The sequence below is a fragment of the Budorcas taxicolor genome, chromosome 23 (assembly GCF_023091745.1).
Source record: "Budorcas taxicolor isolate Tak-1 chromosome 23, Takin1.1, whole genome shotgun sequence".
Classification (NCBI taxonomy): Eukaryota; Metazoa; Chordata; class Mammalia; order Artiodactyla; family Bovidae; genus Budorcas; species Budorcas taxicolor.
Genome location: NC_068932.1, coordinates 45,700,491 through 45,722,392, shown reverse-complemented (window position 1 = coordinate 45,722,392; position 21,902 = coordinate 45,700,491). Strand labels below are relative to the sequence as shown.

At 45.6% G+C, this 21,902-nt stretch overlaps 1 protein-coding gene across 5 annotated transcripts in view; it reads right to left on the bottom strand.

Moving 5' to 3' along the window:
- DOCK1 (dedicator of cytokinesis 1) overlaps positions 1-21,902 on the bottom strand; it is a 563,137-nt gene that overhangs the window by 475,906 nt on the left and 65,329 nt on the right. For 4 of the 5 annotated variants that reach the window (XM_052661098.1, XM_052661102.1, XM_052661099.1 and 1 more), the window contains exons 4-12: positions 20,772-20,827; positions 18,203-18,299; positions 14,838-14,986; positions 11,282-11,417; positions 10,245-10,402; positions 8,804-8,885; positions 8,248-8,383; positions 4,583-4,655; positions 1,402-1,544 (exon numbers count right to left, since the gene is read on the bottom strand). In XM_052661098.1, the coding sequence (XP_052517058.1) occupies positions 1,402-1,544; positions 4,583-4,655; positions 8,248-8,383; positions 8,804-8,885; positions 10,245-10,402; positions 11,282-11,417; positions 14,838-14,986; positions 18,203-18,299; positions 20,772-20,827 (1,030 nt within the window). The remainder of the gene's footprint in view (positions 1-1,401; positions 1,545-4,582; positions 4,656-8,247; positions 8,384-8,803; positions 8,886-10,244; positions 10,403-11,281; positions 11,418-14,837; positions 14,987-18,202; positions 18,300-20,771; positions 20,828-21,902) is intronic. The other variant, XM_052661100.1, reaches the window with a different exon arrangement.

The window sequence follows — 21,902 nt, the reverse complement described above, 5'->3', positions numbered from 1 at the left end:
TGAAAATTGCTCTATCTACAGAAGCCATGGCTCATTAACGTTTGGGGCTGAGGTTTTGGTTTTGTTGTTTTCCGGGGGGAGGGGCGGTTCAAACCAAAAGAAAGTCCAGCCAAGGGACAGGAGCAGCTAATTCCTGCAGAACGTTCTTTAGACTCGATCCACACTCTCCCTCAGGCCAACGGGAAAAGAATCAGGATAATTGTTTCTTAAAAGTCTAGTGATGTAAGGCAACCAGACAATGAAACAGGTCCATTCACCTGAGCCCCACTGAGTCCATGGCAAGCCGGCATCTAATCAAGGACTAACAGTGGATTGTCCCACCAGTCTCAGGCCTGGGAGACTCTGAAGGTGACTTCCCCTCCGGCTGGAGGCGGGGCCTCAGCAAACACTTGTTTTCCAGCAGCCCTCCCGGCCAGGCGAGTGCCAGCTGTCACCAGCCCAAGGTGATTGATTCATAGCCTCTGCCAACAGAAGGTCAGCCCCTGGGAAACTTGTCAGCGTGGGATTAAAAACGATGACTGCACGCCAGGCGAGCGAGGGAGGAGAAATCCCCTCAATTACAAACCTGAAGGGGAACTGGCCTGCAAAACGGAACCGCTTTCTCAGGGGTGTGGAGTGGGGAAGCCCCGCAAGACAACGTGGCAGGCTTAGCTCACAACACGAGTGAGGAAAACGCAGCAAGAAGGACAGCACGCACGGGGAGGTGGGCTGTGCGGAATGTCTGTGTGTCTCTAAGCAGCAAGGTGAAATCACAGGCAGGGGATAGCTATTTCATTCTCTGCTGAAGTCACTCAAGTGTTCTAAATAGCAGACACAGCTGGAGAAGTCTGAGGAAGACAAACAAAGGAGTTGCTTCCAGGCCCATCAACTCTGGGCTCTTTGCAAGCATTTAATCCTAGTACCCTAGTATTCGTATCCCAGTCAGTGTTCTCTCATCCAGGAGCTTGGTTCTCAGTAGTGCTTACAAAGATGACCAGTGAGGAAAGCCTCACAGGCTGTATGTACATCAGGAACAATGAGTAATCACCATTACCCTACACCACCAGCATCAGCAGCATCGCCATCAGTATCTTTGTAATCATCATTCTCATCTTTATTATCATCACGATCATCAACATCATCACCATCATCAATATCACTGTTGTCACCATTACCATCATCAATATTATCATCAATATCATTGTTATCATCATGACCATTATCAGCATGATCATCACCGTTATCACCACCGTTACCATGATCATCGTTGTCATCATCACCATCACCGTTTTCATCACCACCATTATTATCACCATCATCACCAGCGTCACAATCATCATCGAACTAAAATTCACACCATGCAGTATACTCCCAGGCTCATGCACATGGACACTTAGAGGAACGAAACCATAGGATACGTACCCTGGCCCTTGTGGTTGACTTCTTTGGCAGCAATGACTTTGTTTATAACAGTCTGAAGGAAGTCATTCTCCCCTGCCACCCTGGGTGAAAAACGGGATGACATGTTCAGCGGCTTGTGTCGGATGGCGTCGTCCAACGCGAGCCTGGAGGGCACGGGACGAGCAAGACCACAGGACACAAAGGGGCACGGGGACCCAGAGGTGACGGTAACAAGGGAGCACGAGAGAGCATCATCACCGAGCGTGAGAGAGAGGCGTCACGAGTCAACGCACGACAAAGGACAGGATAGGTGACAAGAGAGACAGGGAAGAGCATTGATCAGGAAAATGCTGAACCACACCAGAGAAGTAAAGCAAACAAGCTCGACTCCACCCCCAGGAAGTGAAGGTGCACCAGAGCTACCCTCCATGCCTACCAGACAGTTTACAAAGAAGGGAACTGATCTGAAAGCAATACGACTGAACAGCATTTAATCCCAGGGGATGTTTATGACCATTTCTTCTATTTCAGTAACTCCTGGCCATAGAGCATAGGTCGAGCAGTGGGTGCTTAGAAGGGAAAAGCAAAATCAAGATGAAAAAAAAAAAAAAGATCCCTCGGACCCAATTGCTTGGGAAGCTTGAGTACACACTCTGCTCCATCAGACTATGTACTCAACATAGCCTAAAATAATTAAATGTGAAAACAATGGAATAATCTTCAGAGAACACAACAACCATGTCTGAGGAGTTAAAACTGTGACACAATTATGAATATAAATCATCAGTCTTCGGGGGACTCATGAATCAGGGGCTTTCTACAGAAGGTGTACCAGGACTGAGAAATTAAATACAAACAGGTGACATGTGCAAAGAGAAATACCAGGTAGCACAGCCAAGCACAACATGCAGTGAGCAAGAAGATAAGTGTATCATGTTTAAAATGATTTCCAGAAACAAGGACAAGTGTTATTTATCCCGTGAGCCCACATGACTCAAGGGAGCTGAGGGCTGTTTTCATTTGCTTCCCCAAGTTAAAAAAGACAGACAGAGAGAGAAATGTACACTATGATTCCTCCCCTAGAACTTACCCTGAGATACAATAAATCAGTTTTAATGGAGCAAAAAATGGGTTTCATTAGCATGGCATTTCCCGAAGAACTACTTTCCCTGCTTATTTTGCTATTAAAATCATGTTTCTGTTTTGTTTCTAACACTGAACATATGAATCTGGATATCAGTCTTCCTTTAATGGAGCAAGAAGTCACAAACTACAATGCGAGCCGAACATGTGATTTTTTTAAAGTGGACATTTCACTAAAGGACAGAAAAAGATGGCAGCAACCTGCTATCCCCAGGTCATAACATGTCTCAGTGAAATTTAGATTAGTGTGTCTAAAACTAATAACCCCCTCACTTTTCAAACCATAACTCAAAGGATTTTTTCTTTGACTTTTCCCAGAAGACAGTAGTAGGCAACAGGTAACTTTAACACAGTGGTTCATTTGGACATGAAGAAACTCTGAGGTCTAATATCTAAACGGCATTCTAAACAGCACTGGGCTGCACTTTCTTCCCCATGGGCAACTCATTATCATTTCATACTGGCATGCTTAATTGATTACCATGATATCGGCTCATATTCCAAGATGATGCTCCTCTTGTTTACTAAACAAACTTCCAGATTCTGTAGAACCGAGCTCCCTCGGTAACTCTCATCACTGGCTGTGATTTCAAAGTATTAATATCACCATGCAACAGAACATTCCATGATGAGAGGAACGTTCTCCATCAGCACTGACTGATCTGGCAGCCACTAGCCACTTATGGTCCTGAAGGCTTTAGATGGGACCATTGTGATGGAGGCAGGAAATATCCGATTTCAGTTAATTTTCAGGAACTCAAACCGTTTCATGTAACCAGCGGTTACAGTGTTGCCCAGAAGAATAGTTCTAAAGCAATGAAGCCACAACAAACCTTTGCCTCCAGTTGTGGAATGAAATAAACAAATGTGAACCCCAATTTACAGCGCATTCATAGTTTTCTGTTGTTCTAACTTCCTGCTGAGCCAGGCCTGGGGATGCTGTCTGAACAGATCACCTGCCTGCAAACGAACCACTCTGTTCACCTGGAACATGTGCTTTTCCCACCTGGGACTAAGAGCGCGGTCCATCGTGCAAGGACAGGATGCAAAGGGAAACCACCTCCTACCTCCTGCCCTCCCACTCCCCTCCCAGGACAGGATTCCTCCCACCACCCACCAGCATCACGGGCCTCCAAACTGCCTTGGTTAGCACCTGAAAACAACCAAAACAGCTTAAAATAAAATTTCTCTCAAGCCCAGAATCAAGTAGAAACCAGAAATGAGGAGAAAAGACGAGAACACAGGGCACTATGACAGGTCACTCTAACTCGATTTATCATTTGCTCCTCTAAGGTTTCACTCCGCCAGGAGGAAGCCGCCTCTTGCAATTAACCTAAACCGCTCTAATTCCTCCTCCTCTCTCCCCACCTCTGTGTGAGGCGGAGAAGTGCCCTTGAAGGGACTACAGACCATTATCTAAGTGCCCTCTCTGGCTTTAATCTCCAGGGAAATAACACCAATTCTTTCAACCTTTTCCACGGGAACTGCCTTCGAATCGGAGAGTCAATTTAATGAAGCTCCCCGGAGTGCTTTCCAAGCTCGCCACACCTCTTGACAGACTTCAAGTCAGAACTAGACAAACCCTAAACACGGCAAGCACAGGCAGCGTCCACTTGAAGCAACCCAGGGACAGAAAAATCACAAGGATTATTTCTCGCTTTACAAAAGAATGCAGTCTTATTTTGTTTTTTTTTTATTTGGAAGACAGCAACTTATCGTGTTGAATTTGAAGTACTGTAGTTTGAAAATGTAAATACTTTCAGTTCATCCGTGATGTAAGATGTTCAAGTCCAGAGAGGAACTGTAACTCTGCATGTCCTACGTGATAAGCCATGTCAGGGATCACACGTAAAACCTTGTACTTCAAGACTATAAACTTTGATCCAATTTTTTATAGCTTCAAAAAAGCCCTACACTAAGTGACTAAGATGTCTCATTGTTATAAACTAATCAATTCCTATTCATGCTGAATATATAAACTGAATTATAAAGATAACTATTACAAACACACATTTTCCATATTCTATGGGGTTAAGCACTTGGTTTGTCCCATACTTACGGCTGAAAGGGAATGAAATGCTGTTTGTCTTCATCATCTACTTTCCCATTTATTATATCCGTTACATCCATCACTGGAGACAAGAAAAAAAGAGAGACAGCTGTGCTTAAAGGCTGCCATTCAGAAAACAAACAAGCAAAGGAACTTCAGAATGTCTTCTGACCAACAAGAAGCATGAACTGACCAGTGGAATTTTTTTCTATATTCAAGTTTAAAGCATTTCCACGTTTGAAAGACCAATTAAGTTACCTGAAAAATACCTGCTCAAATAGGGTTGGGGCTTAAAGAGCAAAGCTCCATTTAACAAATTCCTCTATCAACCAACTGGCACCAGTTAAGCTTCTTATCTCCAACAGAACTTTGTGAGATGAGGAAATACTCTATTTTTATTTACTTATTGATTTCTTTATTTTCGGCTGTGCTGGGTCGCCACTGACGCCTGCAGGCTTTCGCGAGTTGCAGGGAGCAGAGGCTCCTCGCTAGCTGCGGTGCTCACGCTTATCCCTGCGTTGGCTTCCCTTATGGCAGAGCGTGGGCTCCAGAGGGGGGCCTCAGCACTTGCGGCTCATGGACTTAGTTGCTCCGCAGCCTGTGGGATCTTCCGAGACCAGGGGTCAACCCCTGCATTGGCAGGCCAATTCTTAACTACTGGACCCCCAGGGAAGTCCCAAAATGAAATGTTCCATCACAGGCAGCACGTGAAATATGGCAAGTGTGATGGAGGCACTGAACTTTCACTTTGATTTCATTCATTTATGCCAGAAGGGCCACCTGAGGCACAGTGGCCACACTGGGCTGCACTGATCTGCAGCCGCATGTCAGTCGCCCGGCCCCCGAATAAGGAAGCAGTAATAACATGACGACAGTTTAGCCGCCTCGTGCTGGCGTCTGTGGACAACGTTTCAAGAAACACTTGACATCAAATCCTCACACTTACCTCCTCTTCGGTTGAGGAGACTAGGCTCAAAGACCTAAACAAATTCGCCCAAAATCTAGTGGCTAGAATATCTCCCATGCCCCAGCTCAGACCAACACAGTGAGGAACCCCACAAACAGCCCAGGGTGCTGGACATAAGCTCTGTCTCTGCTCAGCCTCCTTACTTGACTGCAGGTAAGTGGGCAACAAGTCCCGGGTATTTCCTTTTGCATAATCCCTTCCCTAATGACATACAACCAAATACTAAATATGGACAATTTCCATCTCTAGCACCCCCCTTCCACCCCAAAACAGGAAAAGCGATCTGTAGGGGGAACAGAAACATCCCATCTAATGTTAAGATGCTCCTATGCCCATGACCACGTCTTGACCGCCAGTTCCGAACCATCACACACACAGATTGTTTTAGCCCAGGTCCCATCAGTCTTGGCATCTGCAGCAGCAGCTCAGAGAACCAGCTCTATATGGGTCATAACGAGTGATTCTGTACCCAAGAGACCATCTCCCACAGGCCAGTCCACAATAAGCCACCTTCCTGCATCCACAGACCTCTCTCTATCATGGGGCTCATGCCACCAGCTGACTATGAGGCCCCCTGATGGTCCAGCTTACTTGTCAAAGCTCCCTGGTCTCTAGCCTTGGACTCGTCTATGGGCCCAGCAACAACTACTGGCAAGAAGGCAGCATGTGAGCAAGAAACACACCCTTGGTCTGAGCACTGGTAAATTGAAAGCAGCCTTAGTTCTGCTACTTTCTAGGAGTGACAGTCCCTTTGGGGCTCCCCCAGCCCAGAACTCAGCAGAGAAAGCATTGAAATTGCCCATCACCATGTCCTGCCCTCACTGGTCTTGCTGTGGTGAGGACTTTGAGCATTCAAAGGTTCCTGCTGTCAAAGAAGTAAAGGACTTGGGGGTGTCACCCCCCAATCTGGGAGCCCATGTATTTCTATTTTCAGGTATGAGGGACCGTTGTAAGGAAGCCAGGTGTCCAGCCATATGTAGTCACCATGGGCGTGTGACGGAGGAAGACCTGAACACCCCAGAAATATGACATCACAGGATGCAGGGGCAGAAGGAAGGGGACGTCGGGATGCTGCTGATGGAGGAGGGACAGCAAAGGCAGGAAGCCAGGCAGGCACGATGAGAAGTGATGAGAAGCACGAGGCTGGGGCAAAGGGCCAGGTCGGCTCAGAGCGACGCCTCCCCACAGCCTGCTCATAGCAACCTGGCACTGAGCATCCAGGTGGCCGAGATGCACGGCAACTGTTTGCAGGGGCTCATCCTCTGCCAACAGTCAGAAGAGACACAAGATCCAAGTTCAAGGACAGGCACAGGGTACCTAGGTAAGAATATGTTTTAATAGCTCCCTGGACTGTGTATATGAGTGTCTAAGTGTATAAGAGAAATACACTTAAGGCTGAGAATCACTGTCTTAAAATATGTACCTCTTATGCCCAAAATGTACCATGACCACACTGCCCGATGACATTTACTCCCTCCCTCTCAGAGTGGAGATTCAAGTAGGAAGTTAGGAAATACAGAAGCAGAATGCTCAGATCCTTATGCAGCATCTACAGAAACACACCAGCCCACAGCTCAGGAGAGCCAACCCTCTGGGCTGAACGCGGAAAGTAAGAGATCACTTGCCCCCTCCCTACCTCATCCCCATTGGGCACTTTTGCTCTGAACCTAAAACGGCTCTAAAAATATTTGTTTAAAAGGGGCTGTGCATGCGTGCTCAGTTTTCAGTCCTGTCAGACTCTTTGCGACCCTACAGGCTCCTCAGTCAATGGAACTGTCCAGGCAAGAATGCTGGAGTAGGTTCCGGGCCCTTCTCCAGGGGATCTTCCCGACCCAGGGATTGAACCTGAGTCTCCCGGTCCCCTGCATTGCAGGTGGATTCTTTACTGCTGAGCCACTGGGGAAGCCCCTAAAAGAGGCCAAAACAAAGCATAATAATGAAAGCCCTGAGCTTCCCAGTAATGCAGGTAAAGAGCCCTCTGCTGCCACTGAAGCAAGAAATCCAGCGACCTATCAGAAAAGGAAGAGTTTTTCTCACGTATGTATATAAACCCCAAGAATCACAAAAAGGACGAGAAATAGAAGGGTGTGCAGTGAATGGCGGCCATCTGATCGTGAGGGAACATCGTTTCCCAAGTTGTGAAAAACGAGCGTGACACCAAAAGAGGTCAGCTAACAAGGACGTCCCAGGGACACTTCCCTGTCCTTCCACAGAGACAGCTCATTTCTCCCTTTTCCTGCACCGCCACCAAAAACAAAACAGAGCACATGTCCGCAGAGAAAAAGAGCCCCTATGTGGAGATAGCTCTGTGCTCTCTGAGCCTTCTTCTCCTGCCTCTTCATCACTTGGACCATTCTGTGCAGACTCATTCCTAAATCAGTCCATCACCAAGTCAGAAACACCGCGACCCTCCTTGACTGGCTTCCCTCCAGGACGAGGGTGTGGGATACGTGGGTCAGGGTCTCCACCAGGAAACGGGCTCCACTGTCATAGCAAAGACGGGATTTGCGCCTGAAGCTGGTGGACAAAGACCCCGAGCCACGTGTCGATGGGAACCCACACAGAGAAGAACAAACAGATGTTTCTTCTCTCCAACGGACAAGCTTAGACATCAAGCAGCCCACGATCCAGTATTCAACAGCAGCTCGTATTCACGGCGGAGGTGCTGATCTCGAAAGTCTTCAGGAAGAGGAAGGAAATGGATTACCGGCCACCCCGAAAGGCCGTCGCAGGCCCGACGTCAGCTTCCTCGTGTTGTTGTCCCTCAGCTCCATGCGACCCACACGGACGATCTGACACACAAAACTGATTTTCTCCCTTTTCAGGTCTTTGCTTCCCAGGTCCTGGAAATATTAATTTCCATCAATTATTGCGGAGAAGCACTACTCAAGGCAGGTTCAATTGCAACAGATAGTAGATAGATAGATTGCCACTCTTCACTCCAACCAGTTTCTCGTATTTTAATAAGCGATTCACAAGACAACGAGGAGCTGAATTACAAAAGTCAATTGGCATTAAATGACTTTAAGATCCATGTGTAAGAGACATACTCAACATCACGGAGTACATCTTTGTCATGGGGACTCGAAGGGTGACTAGAGACCCAGAAGGTTTCTGGGCAGCTACATTATTATAGGAAATTAACAAGTAGTCCCGGCATCCCAAGGACCCACGCTCCAGGGCGGTGGGAAGTCAGACAGAGTCATTAAAAACAGTCATGAGAACGGTGAGCAATTCAAATGAACATCTTTGGATGCACTTACCGTGAAAACAGCTCGCAAATTGTGTAACCTGTCTATGTCTTTGGGCAATCCTGAACTTGACCAGCGGACAAGGTAGTTTTCACTTGGAAAAAAAGGAAATAAAAGCAAATTAATTTTCCACACAGAACAGGGAACCAAATGTGCATCCTCAGTGACTTCTAATTAGTATCACGGAGGTCCATTATGCAAACATCCGCCACATCAGACGGAGCGGCTCTGCCATTGACACACGTGTGTCCAGTCTCCATACAGCATCGTACTCAAGGTCTGCCGGCACAAAATCCCTGAGGTTTCCAGTTTGGATGTCCAGGATTATGCAAAGGACCCATCTGCAAATGGCATTTCATAGTTTTTATTATATTTTTAACAATTTTTTAAAAATTAATTTATAGTGTTGTTAGTTTCAGGTGTAAAGCACAGCGATTCAGTTATACATAGATATATTCTTTTTCAGCTTCTCTTCCATTGTAGTCTATGATAAGACACTGAATAAAGCTTCCTGTGCTCTGCAGTAGGTCCCTGTTGACTTTATACAGAGTAGTATGTATATGTTAAAAGTTTTTTTATTAAAAGCATACTTGTTCATTTGGAATGACTACAGTCTCAAATTCACTATTTATTCATTTATAGTACAAAGTAAAACTTCATGATGATTTCCGAGTCTGCCATAAGCCAAACATGACCTGAAAATATATATTAAATCCTATGACAAGAAGAAATAGTCTTTATCGGAAGTGGCAATGAAATTTGTTTTGTTTTCTGCCATATACTAAGTTCTTAAATTTTCAATAATATGAGTGAAGATTCCGGAGCTTTATACAAAGACACACACACACACACATTTACTTCACACACAGTCCAAACCAATTTTTCCATCTGGACAAAGAGAAAGTTACACCAAGGAACAAAGACAAGAACTAGGAAAGACAGCACATCAGATGATGAGAAATGACAGAGACTGGATTTACAATATTTTATTCAACACAGAATAATATTCACTGACAGCCTTTATGCAGCAGGCACCAATCTAGACACTTGTTTCCCAGCCAATCACCTTGGAGAAAAAACAATAGGTCAAAGGTCCAGAAATGACATTCACAGAGAACCAAAGCTGGAAACGGCAACATTGAGATAAGAGCAATACTGGAGTGGGGGAGGGGCCCACAAGCAAAGCATCCCATAAAGACGACACAGGAAGCATGACGTCAGTCCTCAGTCATGCAGTTGCCAGGTTTTGAAAACATTACAAGACTCCAACTCTACAATCAAACATCCACGTCCTTGCCGGAAAGCTGATCCTGGCCCAGACTCCAGCTGCTTGGAGGGAGTCTGGCCAGCTGATTACCCCAAGGTCTCCCCGCGAGAGCGAGACTTTGGGGTGATTCTGAGGCCATGTTCCCAGCAGTGACCAAAGAGGAAAGACAAGGGGCTCGTCACTGACCTGATAAACTTGGACTCCACAGGGTCGTACAGAGACATGAGCACCTCGGCATCTTCTCCTATTTTACAGACCACGTTTTTGAGGTTGACAAACAAGGCCAGAGAAGGGGTGGCGGCAAACTTGGCTTGTCTGTTAATGTCTATGTTCTGCTTCTGAGACTGTCAGCGGAATAAAACAAGAGAACAGAAAGGTGACAGGAGCAACACTCAGGGCAAACGCTTGCTCTGTTCATCCCCAACAGAACGGAAAACCATGCAAAACCAGTCACAGTAACATAGCAAAGCCCTTCACGCAGCATCTTCCTTGATGATGTCAACACATGCATGAGCCGAGCTGAAAAGAATATGCCCAGGGCGAGGATCCCAGCACCACAAGAAGTTTTATTGAGTATTTACTTCCGATACAAAATGTTTAGGGGCCCAATCAATCAATCAATCAGAATGGAGATTACACGTGCAGTTGCTTATTCAGCTTTTGATTCTCCCATCAGATCAAACCCTCGGAGGACATCTCTATGTTATTCATCATTATGGCCTCAGGGCCTGGCACACCGTAGGCGTTCAGCAGTTGCTGAATGAATGGATGACTCAATCACCCAACTGAGTTCTAAGTACTGACTGCATACAAGTTACCATTAACAGCCATGGGAGATGAAAAAGATCAGTAAGACGCGTGTTCCCTGCCCTCATCAAACTTAGACACATCCCTCTCCTATCCCGTACTCCATCCCGTTTCCTATCAAAGAGGAAACGCAGGATGGAGTACGGTTGCCCATGAGTTAAGACCACAGAGTCAGTGTCATTAAAATGCTGTCCCCCCTCAAGGGATGAAAAGCCTTCAGGTCATCCACAGCATGTTTAGACACTGGGCTCCATTCCATCCATCACTGTCTGAAATACATGCTGAAGCTGAGCCTTTTCACGGTGTAGCTAATGCAATCCTGGTGTTTTACTGGTGATGTTTCACTAATGTTGTAAATTGTTACTGAGAAAATGTACCCAGGGTGTAAACGGCATATTACAGAGAACTGAACTTACTTTTTCTTCTTGCAATCTTTCCTCCACTTGTTTGGAAGCTACTTCATGAGCTCTGAAAAGACTGATTGTGCTAGTTAGTTCTGGATCCAGAATGTTCCCATCTTCATCTCTTACCACCAAGTCCAAATCGAGGATTCTAGAACAAGAGGAATTCAAAACTTCACCCACAAACTTCGGTCATCCATTCAAACTGAGCAAGATGAAATCAAACGTCAGAGTCACTCTCACAGTATCAGAAAACATAGTTCTGTGAGGTCACTGTCATTTGAACTTTCTTTGTATGCCCTTGGAATTGAAAAAAAAAAATCTTACTTCCATTGCTCTTGTGACTTTTACTCACAGATCTAGAAAGCCCAAATGAAAGGTATGTCGCTAACTACTACATGAACAGTACGGTCAGTTAAGCGCACACACGCTATGCACATACTGGGAGGGTGTGTGTAGATAAATTTGTGGGTATGTATACACGGCCCCATGCACACCCATATGCCCAACTATATACACAGCTGGAGGTCGGGGAGAGGTGGGAGGGAGGAAACGCTGGAACCGAGGCATACTCACCACTCTCTCTGGTAGGTTCCATGGCACTACTTTCCTTCTACCTAGAATCGCAATTCTAATCCCTTAATTAGCCTATCAGAAGATTTTCAATAAAGACGTTCTACTGTTTCAACATGGAACATATGGAAGTCATCCACAGCAACGTTAAGAAACTTTCTGGCCAGATGGCTAAATGTAGTAGCCAACTTAAAACACAGGCAGCATCTGGCTAATAAATCTGTCCATCCTATATCTGGAAATGTTTTTTGGCAACAGTCTCTCCGTTTCCTGTTAGGTGGTTTTTACCAGGATTTTATTTAAAGAATAAACAGAGGCGACTATATCAAGTAAGAAACCAAGAGTTTTACTACCGGTGGTGTGTTCTGGTTAGCTTTCAATAAGACACGAGGATCTTAACCACAGATGCCTGATGCCTGTTACTTTGCCTTTGGGACTTTTCTTTTTATTAAAAGTGTGTTGTTGTTCAGTTGCTAAGTCATGTCTGACTCTTTGTGACCACATGGACTACAGTGCACCAGGCTTCCCTGTCCTTCACTATCTCCCAGAGTTTGCTCAAACTCATGTCCATTGAGTTGGTGACGCCATCCAACCACCTCATCCTCTGTTGCTCCCTTCTCCTCCTGCCCTCAATCTTTCCCAGCATCAGGGTCTTTTCCAATGAGTCGGCTCTTCCCATCAGGTGGTCAGAGCACTGGAGCTTCAGCTTCAGCATCAGTCCTTCCAGTAAACATTTAGGGTTGAGTTCCTTTAGGATAGACTGGTTTGATCTCCTTGCTGTCCAGGGGACTCAGAGCCTTCTCCAGAGCCACAGTTCAAAGGCATCAACTCTTCAGTGTGCAGTCTTCTTTATGGTCCAACTCTCAGTAGCAATTTTTTTTTTTTTTAACCATAAGACAAAAGAAAACATCTTTTGAAATTAAGATAAATTCAAGTAGAGAATGTCTTTTAACAGTTACAAGTCGAAGAGTTCACAAACGGACGTCGCAAAAAAGCCTCCACTTAGACGAACTCATCTCCTACCTGTCTTCTGTGAAGGCCCCGCGCCTTAAAGCTCTGTGTGAAAGAGTCTGGTAACGCGTCAAGCAGGTTTAGTTCTGTGAGTTGTGCTGGACCACTGCACTGTATTTATGTACGGTGGATATGAGTTCCTTGGACAAAAGTCTGTCTTGTTAAGGACAGCATTTCCTACCCAAGTAGTAAATCACATTTGGAAATATTTCCTTTCCTAACGAGATTATTCCATGACATAATGTATTTTGGTAGCTTCCCACAGCCAAATTAAGCAGGTGGTTTCTGGACATAAGTTCAAAACATGATACTCCAACAGAAAATAAAATCAAAGCTCCAGGAGTTTAGTTTTCAAGCAGGTGGTCTTGAAATGAGTTTCACTGCAACAACATCTAATATCCTATACCCAGCAGCCTCTAGGTTTCTGCGGGGGCGAGGGGAGACCTTCTCCTGTAGTTAATCCAAACACTACATCTTACTAATAATGTAGCTTTTGGAAACTTTTCACACTTGAAAGTTTGAATTACCAGAAAGCAGAATTGTTATAATTCTGATTATACAAAATGCCTTCTTTAGTTTTTCCAGGGCTTCCTTGGGTTGAATGGCTCAGGGCAAAGCTGTCCTATTTTCTGAGCTTTATACTCTAACATGTAAAATGAGGGGGTTGGACTGAACCACTAGCTTCCCAATGTGCCAGCCATCACGGTCCAAGTCTATTTTTACAGACAGGGATTTCCAGTAAGCATTCCAGACGTGACAAATCAAGATCTTAAGGAGTGGATCCCAGTATTCTGTATTTTGAAACTTTTCCAAGTGACTGATATAGACCAGCATCTGGGAACCTTGTGACCACATACTTTTTAAGGCTTCTTGCAGCTCTGGCATTATACGAACAAATAGCTATCCAGTAGGAAAGGGCGTAGCCTCCTTCTGGTTACGGAACCTGGAAGGCCTGAGATGGTTGTGCTGCAGGAAAGAGTGCCAACACCAGAGCATGCACCTCGATGGGTGGGCGAGCGCACCACGGCTCACGGCATTCAAGCAGAGCTGGGTGCTGCCCTGCTGTAAGAGGGAGCTTTTGCATGAGACCTGCTCCTGTAGAACAATTATATGATCTTTATATCAGAAGTACAAATTTAGGGGGCTGGATTTTTTTTCCCCAGAAGCTCTCACAAAAGCCCTAATCCAAAGCACTGGTGCAGAAACCTTACACACAGAAAAATCACCTTCCTGATAAAACGTGCTCGACTGTTCAGACAGCAGTGGTGCTCTCAGAGTGACATGGTAAGATGCCAGTGACCCGGACACAGCAAAACGTGTGTGCCACCTCAAACGGGAGGCTCCTTATAAACTCAGCTTGCATCTCCTCCAAGGTCTTCTTTTAGAGTTCTACCTGATCTTACTACCAGTTTTCATTCGAATCCACTGGGGAGTGAGACCACTCTGCTTCTGTGTCTTGGCCAGGCATCACCGGATCCTGAAAGTCTTGTGAGAAGACATGGCGAGGAGCAAGTTCAACCAGACACAGGATAACAGAGAAAAGAAAAAGAGACTTGCTGGCTTTATTTCTATTTGCCGGATCCCTACACTGGTGACAAGTTTTCAGGTGCCCTATGAGGTCTCTTCCCACTTTCAGGACGTGGGATTCCACAGAAAGAGACCTGATGCCTATTACCGCACAAAGTACCCTCACGTCTGGACTCAGGGTCGAATGCTGTCAGCAGAAAGGAAAAGGCCCTGTCGGGGGAATTGCTGTGATGGGGACAGGTTACCCCATCTTCTGGAAGAGAGTATGTTTTAACAATGACTCAGAAAACTCTGGATCCAATAGAAAACACCTCATGCTTTTAAGAAAGAAAACTGTGCCATTACACTGATGTTGGAAATTTTGTTTGTCGTAAGATAGGATGTTAGTCTCCTAAAGGCTTACGGTGATGCCATTATATCGGTTAACGTAAGCATGAAATCATCTTTTGAACAAACAAACCTGTTTCCATAATCAATTTTGGCAGTGACCTTCTTCTTCAACTCCTTGAGCTCATCCTGCGGCAGAGTTCCAGAAAGAATCTGCGACCGCCACTCGATAAGGTCGTAGATCATGTGTCGGACACTCCGGAACATCTCCCTGTTATCTTGCTAGACAAGGGGGGAAAACCAACTGTTAAGTTCTTGATTTAAAAGACACTGTGGTGGTTGTTTATGTTGGATTAATGGTGTTTTCAGCTTGGAACTGAACACATTAGATGGAATTTGGTTCCCATCACACATGAAAAGATTGAAAGGATCCAAAACGATGGACCATCTTCCATATTCAGGCCAGTGTTCCAGAGTACGTAGCCCTGTACCCAAAGTGGACCCAGTGCAGGATCTGCACTTGGGGAGCCCCAAAACCAGCCCGTGAACTTCCAGTCTCTGGACCAGGAACGGGCAACCCTTGAAGCTCCCTGAGGAAGTGCCCAGTCTACAGGTCTTGCTTAAGGAATCTTCAGAATGCCCTTCACCCCGATGAGTCTCAGCACTGAGAAACTCAACCCAGAGCCCTGGCTGTCAGCTGACTACATGAGGACCTGGCCCTAGGCTATGGTGCATTCTGAATGTGCAGAAAGGCTTCTGCAAGAGGCACTATCTGGACCTACAAGCTCTTGGTGCATTTACACCAAAAGGGAAACACACATGAGATTCAGACTTCACACCTACTTCTCACTTTCTACGTATTTCGTATTTCGAGGGATTTGATGGTACAAAGAAAAGCAAGTTTTGCAACAGAATGAGAACAATTCATCAGGAAAATGAAGGATTAACCAAAGGAAAACAAACCCAGTGGTTCTTTCCCAGAACAGAAATCTAGGTGAAATCCGACTATAAATCTAAATTTATAAAACTAAATCTATAAATAGATTTAGGTTTATCTGAATCTGACATTTAGATAAAATTCTAAATGTCAGGGTACCAAAAAAAAAACGTACATGTGGTCATTGCTAACTTTTAAAATAATGTCTTCTCTGCATAGCTGAACTTCACACCTCCACTCTTTATAGCATTTGACCTTCTTTCTAGGAATTTCTAGGATCCCCTCCACTCAGTCAGCCTATCACGCCCTAACCGATTATTTTCTATCCTATAAGTTCTCCTTGTTAGTATCATCCTAATCTTAAATTCTTATTTATGTATTTATTTATTGGCCATGCCATGCGGCTTGTAATATCTTAATTCCCTGACCAGGGATTGAACCTTGGCCCTAGCAGTGAAAGCACCACATCCTAACCATTGAACCTTCTTAAATGAAAACTAAATAATCAAAATTAATGGTTCATTCTAAAATTATGTTTGTTTTCCTCTTTAATTCTCCTTGTCTATTTTCATAAAGCATTACCAAATAACTAAAATCCTTAATATTTTCCTAAACTTGTCTATTGCCACAGAGCAGAGGGAAACAGAACATATAAAAATATTATAAGCAACAAAAATACACGTGCATATATATAATAAGCACATTTCTTTAGCTTTGCACAAACCTAACAGTGTAAATCCCTAACAGGCAAAGGTAGATTTTTTTTTAAAAAGGTAACCAGGTGATGGTTAGGAGTGTCTGTTATGGAGCTGTATGGCCAAAACTGTGTCCACTAACATATTAGTCAGCATCAACTCCTGTTTGTTTTGCCATATTTTTGTCTAAAAATTGCTAACATGAAATATCGACTCCAAAATTGCTCAGATTTACACAAAATATTCATGGTTAACTTTACGCCTCTAGGTTTTTGAGAACATTTGATGAACAATTACTGCAACTGCTTATTACTGTGTATTTATAGGAAACCACTATATAATCAAAAGCAATGAGGCTACCCAGAGAGCAGCTGTGGGACTGAGAAGTCTTCTACGATCCCCAGAAACTGACGCACGGCCTTCCCTCCAACGTCCAAGCTTTGCACTGACAATATTAGCAGATGAGAAATCAACACCCTTAAGAGGAATACAGACCTAACAAAAGGTAATCTTCTGTAAATATGAATTTACGTGCAAAGAAAATGCCCCAGGGGGATACAAAATGGAAGGTGTCAGGGCCCCAACCCTGCCGCATTAATAAGGCTTCTTCCACAATCCGGAGAACTGAGTATCTCACACAAAGCCAGAATGGAAACCATCTCCCTCCCTCTAAACAGACACGCTGAGACCTCGAAGACTATGTCACTTTCCTCAAATGGTAAGAGGCATTATCTACAGGCCAACAGTGGCAGACAGCCATCACCGTCTACTGCATCCAGGAAGAGGCACCTGCAACGGTTTAAAAGCAGATTTTCATTTTCACGATTGACATATAAACTGAGAGGGAACTCCAGCTCCGGTGGCCTCAGTCGGTGTTCCAAAGTCTAAAAGCAGCCCAGTTCCCTTTTCAGTACAAGGAAAGGTGAAACCCACGGCCCCTTCCTCGACAGCCACTTCACTGCAATCAGCACAGCTGCCCCTGGCACAAAGCTGGTGGAAGGGCCGCGCTCCCTGAGGGTGGCCAGACTACAGGGCAAGGCTGCCGCGCGTGACTCACTCCTACAAGTTCTGCTTCTGAGGGTACCAGAAAAAGCAAAACTAATCCTTTGGCTCAGCAGGTTCAAAAAGACCTATTCTCTATTGCTAAGCTCTGATTCAAAATCCCATCTTCAAACCTAGAGTCTATTACACAGAGTGAAGTAAGTCAGAAAGACAAACATTGTACATTAACACATGCATATGGAATCTAGGGGCTTCCCAGGTGGCGCTAGTGGTTAAAGAACCCGCCTGCTGATTCTGGAGACTTAAGAGACGCGGGATCGATCCCTGGGTTGGGAAGATCCCCAGAAGGAGGGCATGCATGGCAACCCACTGCGGTATTCTTGCCTGGAGAATCCCATGGACAGAGGAGCCTGGCGGACTACAGTCCATAGGGTCACACAGACTCAGACACTGAAGCAACTTAGCATGCATGGACTCTAGAAAGATGGTGCTGATGATGCATCTATCTGCGGGGCAGCAACAGAGACACAGACACAGAAATCAGAAATGTGGAGACAGGAGAGGAGAAGGAAGGGGAAGGGGAGAGGGGGCGAACTGAGAGACCAGCACGGAAACATATACGCTGCCACATGCAAAATAGATCGCCAGTGGGAATGTGTTGCGGGATGCAAGCTAGCGCAGTGCTCTGTGACAACCCGGAAGGGAAGGATGGGGTGGGGGGTGGGAGGGGGCGCCTCAGGGGTGAGGCCACATATGTTACACCTGAGGCTGATTCATGCTGATCTATGGCAGAGGCCAACAAAATATTGTAACGCAATTATCCTCCCATTGAAAGAAAAACCCACAAAAGCCCCATCTTCTCACCACGTAGAGCTGTCTCCAGATGGTGGACCATTCTCGCAGGGTCGTGGTGACCTCCTGTATGAGCGGGAGGTCGCCTGGGATGACCGTTTCATGTTGCCTGGGAGGAAAGGAAAGGGCAGAGACGGTCACAGCTTCACTGAACAGAAGGGCACCTTGTCAATTTCACACGCAGGTCATAATGTGGAGAGAAAACATACAAATAAGACTGAGTCCACGTAGGTCTCCATATGTCTCTAAGAACGACAAGTAATTTCTGTACAGAGCCCGAGAACATTCATACATTACCCTCTGTGTAAGCCGTCTACCTCACATGTCAAGGCAAGATGAAGGAGGCAAATAATATCCCATCAGGACGTCGAGGTCTGAGAAGTGGAAAGTGTATTCATAATATGTGTACCCATCTATTTTATAGGTGCCATAAATTACCACCAATCTGTGTGGCATTAAAATGCAGGCTTGGGATAAGATGATTTTTGTTTTAGATTTTCATCCTGCCTAAAACTCACTCTGTGATAATACAGAGTTTTCCTTGGCGAAATACAGGTGAGGTTACAGCTTTCCAGTGTCCACAGGTGCCCTGATCACCAATTCTGATTACCCTCTTTCCCTTGCCTCTCCACCCCAGAAAGCTAACCCTTGCCTTATTCTTGACTCCTGATCTATCTGTGCATTGCTTTTTATTCAGCAAACCGCTGTTTTCCGGTTACTTGCTCTGGATCAGGCATTGCACCAAGCAGCACTCCTAATATTTGGGACTGAGTCAGAGACCAAATTTGGTGACTTGTGAAGTAAGACCACCTGGGCCCAGAGGCCCTGAACAGACAAAGCTCCCACCAACATGCAATGTCCAGGGGGCACTGAGATAGGTCCCCGAGGCCCGGACCTGTGGGCAGGACCCTGAATGTAGCTCGCAATGGGGATTTCGGGCTGCAAGGACTCAGTGATTGTAGCGGGGGTGGTCTCCAAGGAAGAAACACAGGAGTTCCTGAGAGAGGGCCAGTCCCTCTGGAGAGGTCTGACCACGTGTACCAGTGGGAGCAGCAGGGACCAGGAAGGGGTGCATGGGAGACCACCCCTCACAGGAGTGCTTTTCAGAATAAGCCTTTGATGGGACGTCTTCAGCGTCTCTCATAGGACATGACTGTTTCCCAGTAAGGGTGCTAATGAAGTGTGGTTCACTTCGCTCTGTGATGTCATCCTTACAAAGCCGCGCCACTCACTGTGCGAGGACGTTCGTCAGTGGCTGCGCCGCCTTCATCTCACAGAGCTTGAGTTCCATGCGTGGCCCACTGGGCTCTTCCCACTGGCCAGGAGGGACCCGGAGCTCAGTGAGACTTCAGTTTCCCACGTGGAGAGGACCTCCCTTTATCCACTGCGTCCTGATCTCCGCTCTAGAGCCTTCTTACCTTCCTTCCTTAATTGGTCTGATCCGTCTCTTGGACTAAATGCCAACTGGTTCCTAGTCTTAACCCAATGTCTGCCTGTCCACCTGTCCGGCGGAGTGTGACTCTACTTATCGAGAATCAACACAGTCTCTTGTGCCCTTTTCTATTACTCTTCCTAATTACATTTTACATACACTCATCTGTATACCTCAACGTGCATTTAAAAAAATGATTCCTATACAGCCCAGCATCCATACCGATCCTGATACAAACTGATGTAAAATACATGAAGAAAATATTTTATTCAACGGTGTTCACAGTAGGGTGAAAAGTTTCAAAATTTTCCTTGTTTTACTTCCCTCTGAAATTTCACCTACAAAACAATTTCTCACTAGAAAAAAGGACCCTCTTACAGGTCATCACATTGATGCCTCTAAATTATTTTCCTTGTTTTAATGATGCACCATGGAACCTCAGAGCCCAACCCAGTCCTTCTCATATGTTAAAAGTACACTGCTTAGAAAAGCAATTTTGCAATCAGCCGAAGAGATGTCATTATGCAGTAATCATATGATTAGTAATTTTATCATTTACATATTTAATGTAGTGCGAAGATGTAGCAGAGACAAAAAGGAAAACATTTTACTGTTCCTTTCTCCAAGTTCACACCTGGCTATTCATTTGCCATTCCTGTCTAATGGGTTCCTGTTCTACAAATGTCCTTTTAATGATCTTATACATCAGTTTTATGACCTCTAAGAAACATACATCACAATCAGGCAAAACGTAAATTCACACACACCCCAACCGAACAACTGTTGCTTCACTCCCCACTGAATTTGTATCACATCCTGCAAAGTCTTCCAGAAAAATGGATTCAGGGCTGGGGGGCTGTGCAGCCTTTGCTAGATGGGCTGGCTCACAGAGGAAGAAGCAGGAAGCTTTCCAAATCCACATGGCGTTCTAGGAGATGGACTGTGGTTCCAGTGCTGATTGAAGACTCCCTAAAGGCTCAAAGCCATGTTGTAGACAGCTCTAGATCAGAAGTCCCCCCCTTCTCCCTAAATTCCTGTCACCCTGGATCAAAGGCATCCACTGTCTAACCCCAGTGTCACCCTGTGAAAAGCAGCAAGGTCAAATGCAATCACTGCACGACTTCATTTAAATATCAAGACCAGACTCACCCTTTTCCTTCAACTATGGCTTCTTTAAGATGGATGTACGAAGCAGGAAATATACCCTTTGGGAGGAAAAGAGACAGAAGGTTGTAGCATTGATATGAATACTGACTGTCAATCAAACAGCTGTCCCCCCAAAAACGGTGGAGGTGGGGATGACTGGATCACTATTAAATCCGTAAGCCTTTATGCTAAGTCACAGCACGGCACAGAAAACAAAGTGTGAAAACGGCAACTGAATTCGCTTGTGTTTCAAAGAGGCTGCAGAAGTCTTAGAAGAAAACAGATGCACACTCTGCTTCCAAAGGAAAAATCCCACGGGACCTTCCAGTGTCTTCTCCATAGGTCACACCTTGTTTTGACTATGGACACAGGCAGATCAAAAGTCAACTGATGCCTAAAAACAATTTCTGATGATGGCCTCTGACAGCTCTTCCTTTCGAAATACTAAAATTGTCATCAGAAAGTGAGTTAACACGGTTGATCATCACATATGCGCTGACTACTTACCTGACCCACAGAGACTCTCATCAATCTCCAAACAGAGGAGCCATCCAATAAAATACAGAAATAAGGTACATTTCACCCAACCTGCCTGGCTCCAGCGGGGGGAACATCAGTTTACATGCAGATGGTGCTCAGCAACCCCCAAAGGAACAGCACAAAAGGCCCAACAGACAATTCTGAGGGGACGGCTCCTCAGGACTGTCAGTCCCGGGCACTGTATGTGAAGGGCCAGGAGCTTCCCCAAAGGTTCTGGACCTGCTTCCTGAGCAAGCACACGTCCCCTCCTGGAAGAAGTAGAGGTGAGCACCTGGAGGGCAAGAGCGGGGCACTGGGCACGCGGGTCTTGGTGGCGTGGGGGTCTCAGGCAGCACAATGCAGACAGGGAGCAGCTTCCTGAGATGCCATGCACGCAGCAGAAAGTCAATCAGCAGGAACAGCCACCTGCTGTGAAAACAGGAGCTTCTGACTGGGTTTCCCAGGCTTCCGACGCCAAAGAATCAACACAGGAGATCCAGAAACCATGCAACTCATCCTGCTTGGAGAGGAAGTGGGCACCACTGGTCCCCGCTCCTCCTGTCTACCAGGAAAGTGGCCACACTTCATGTAAGAAAGAATTATCACAGAGAGGGA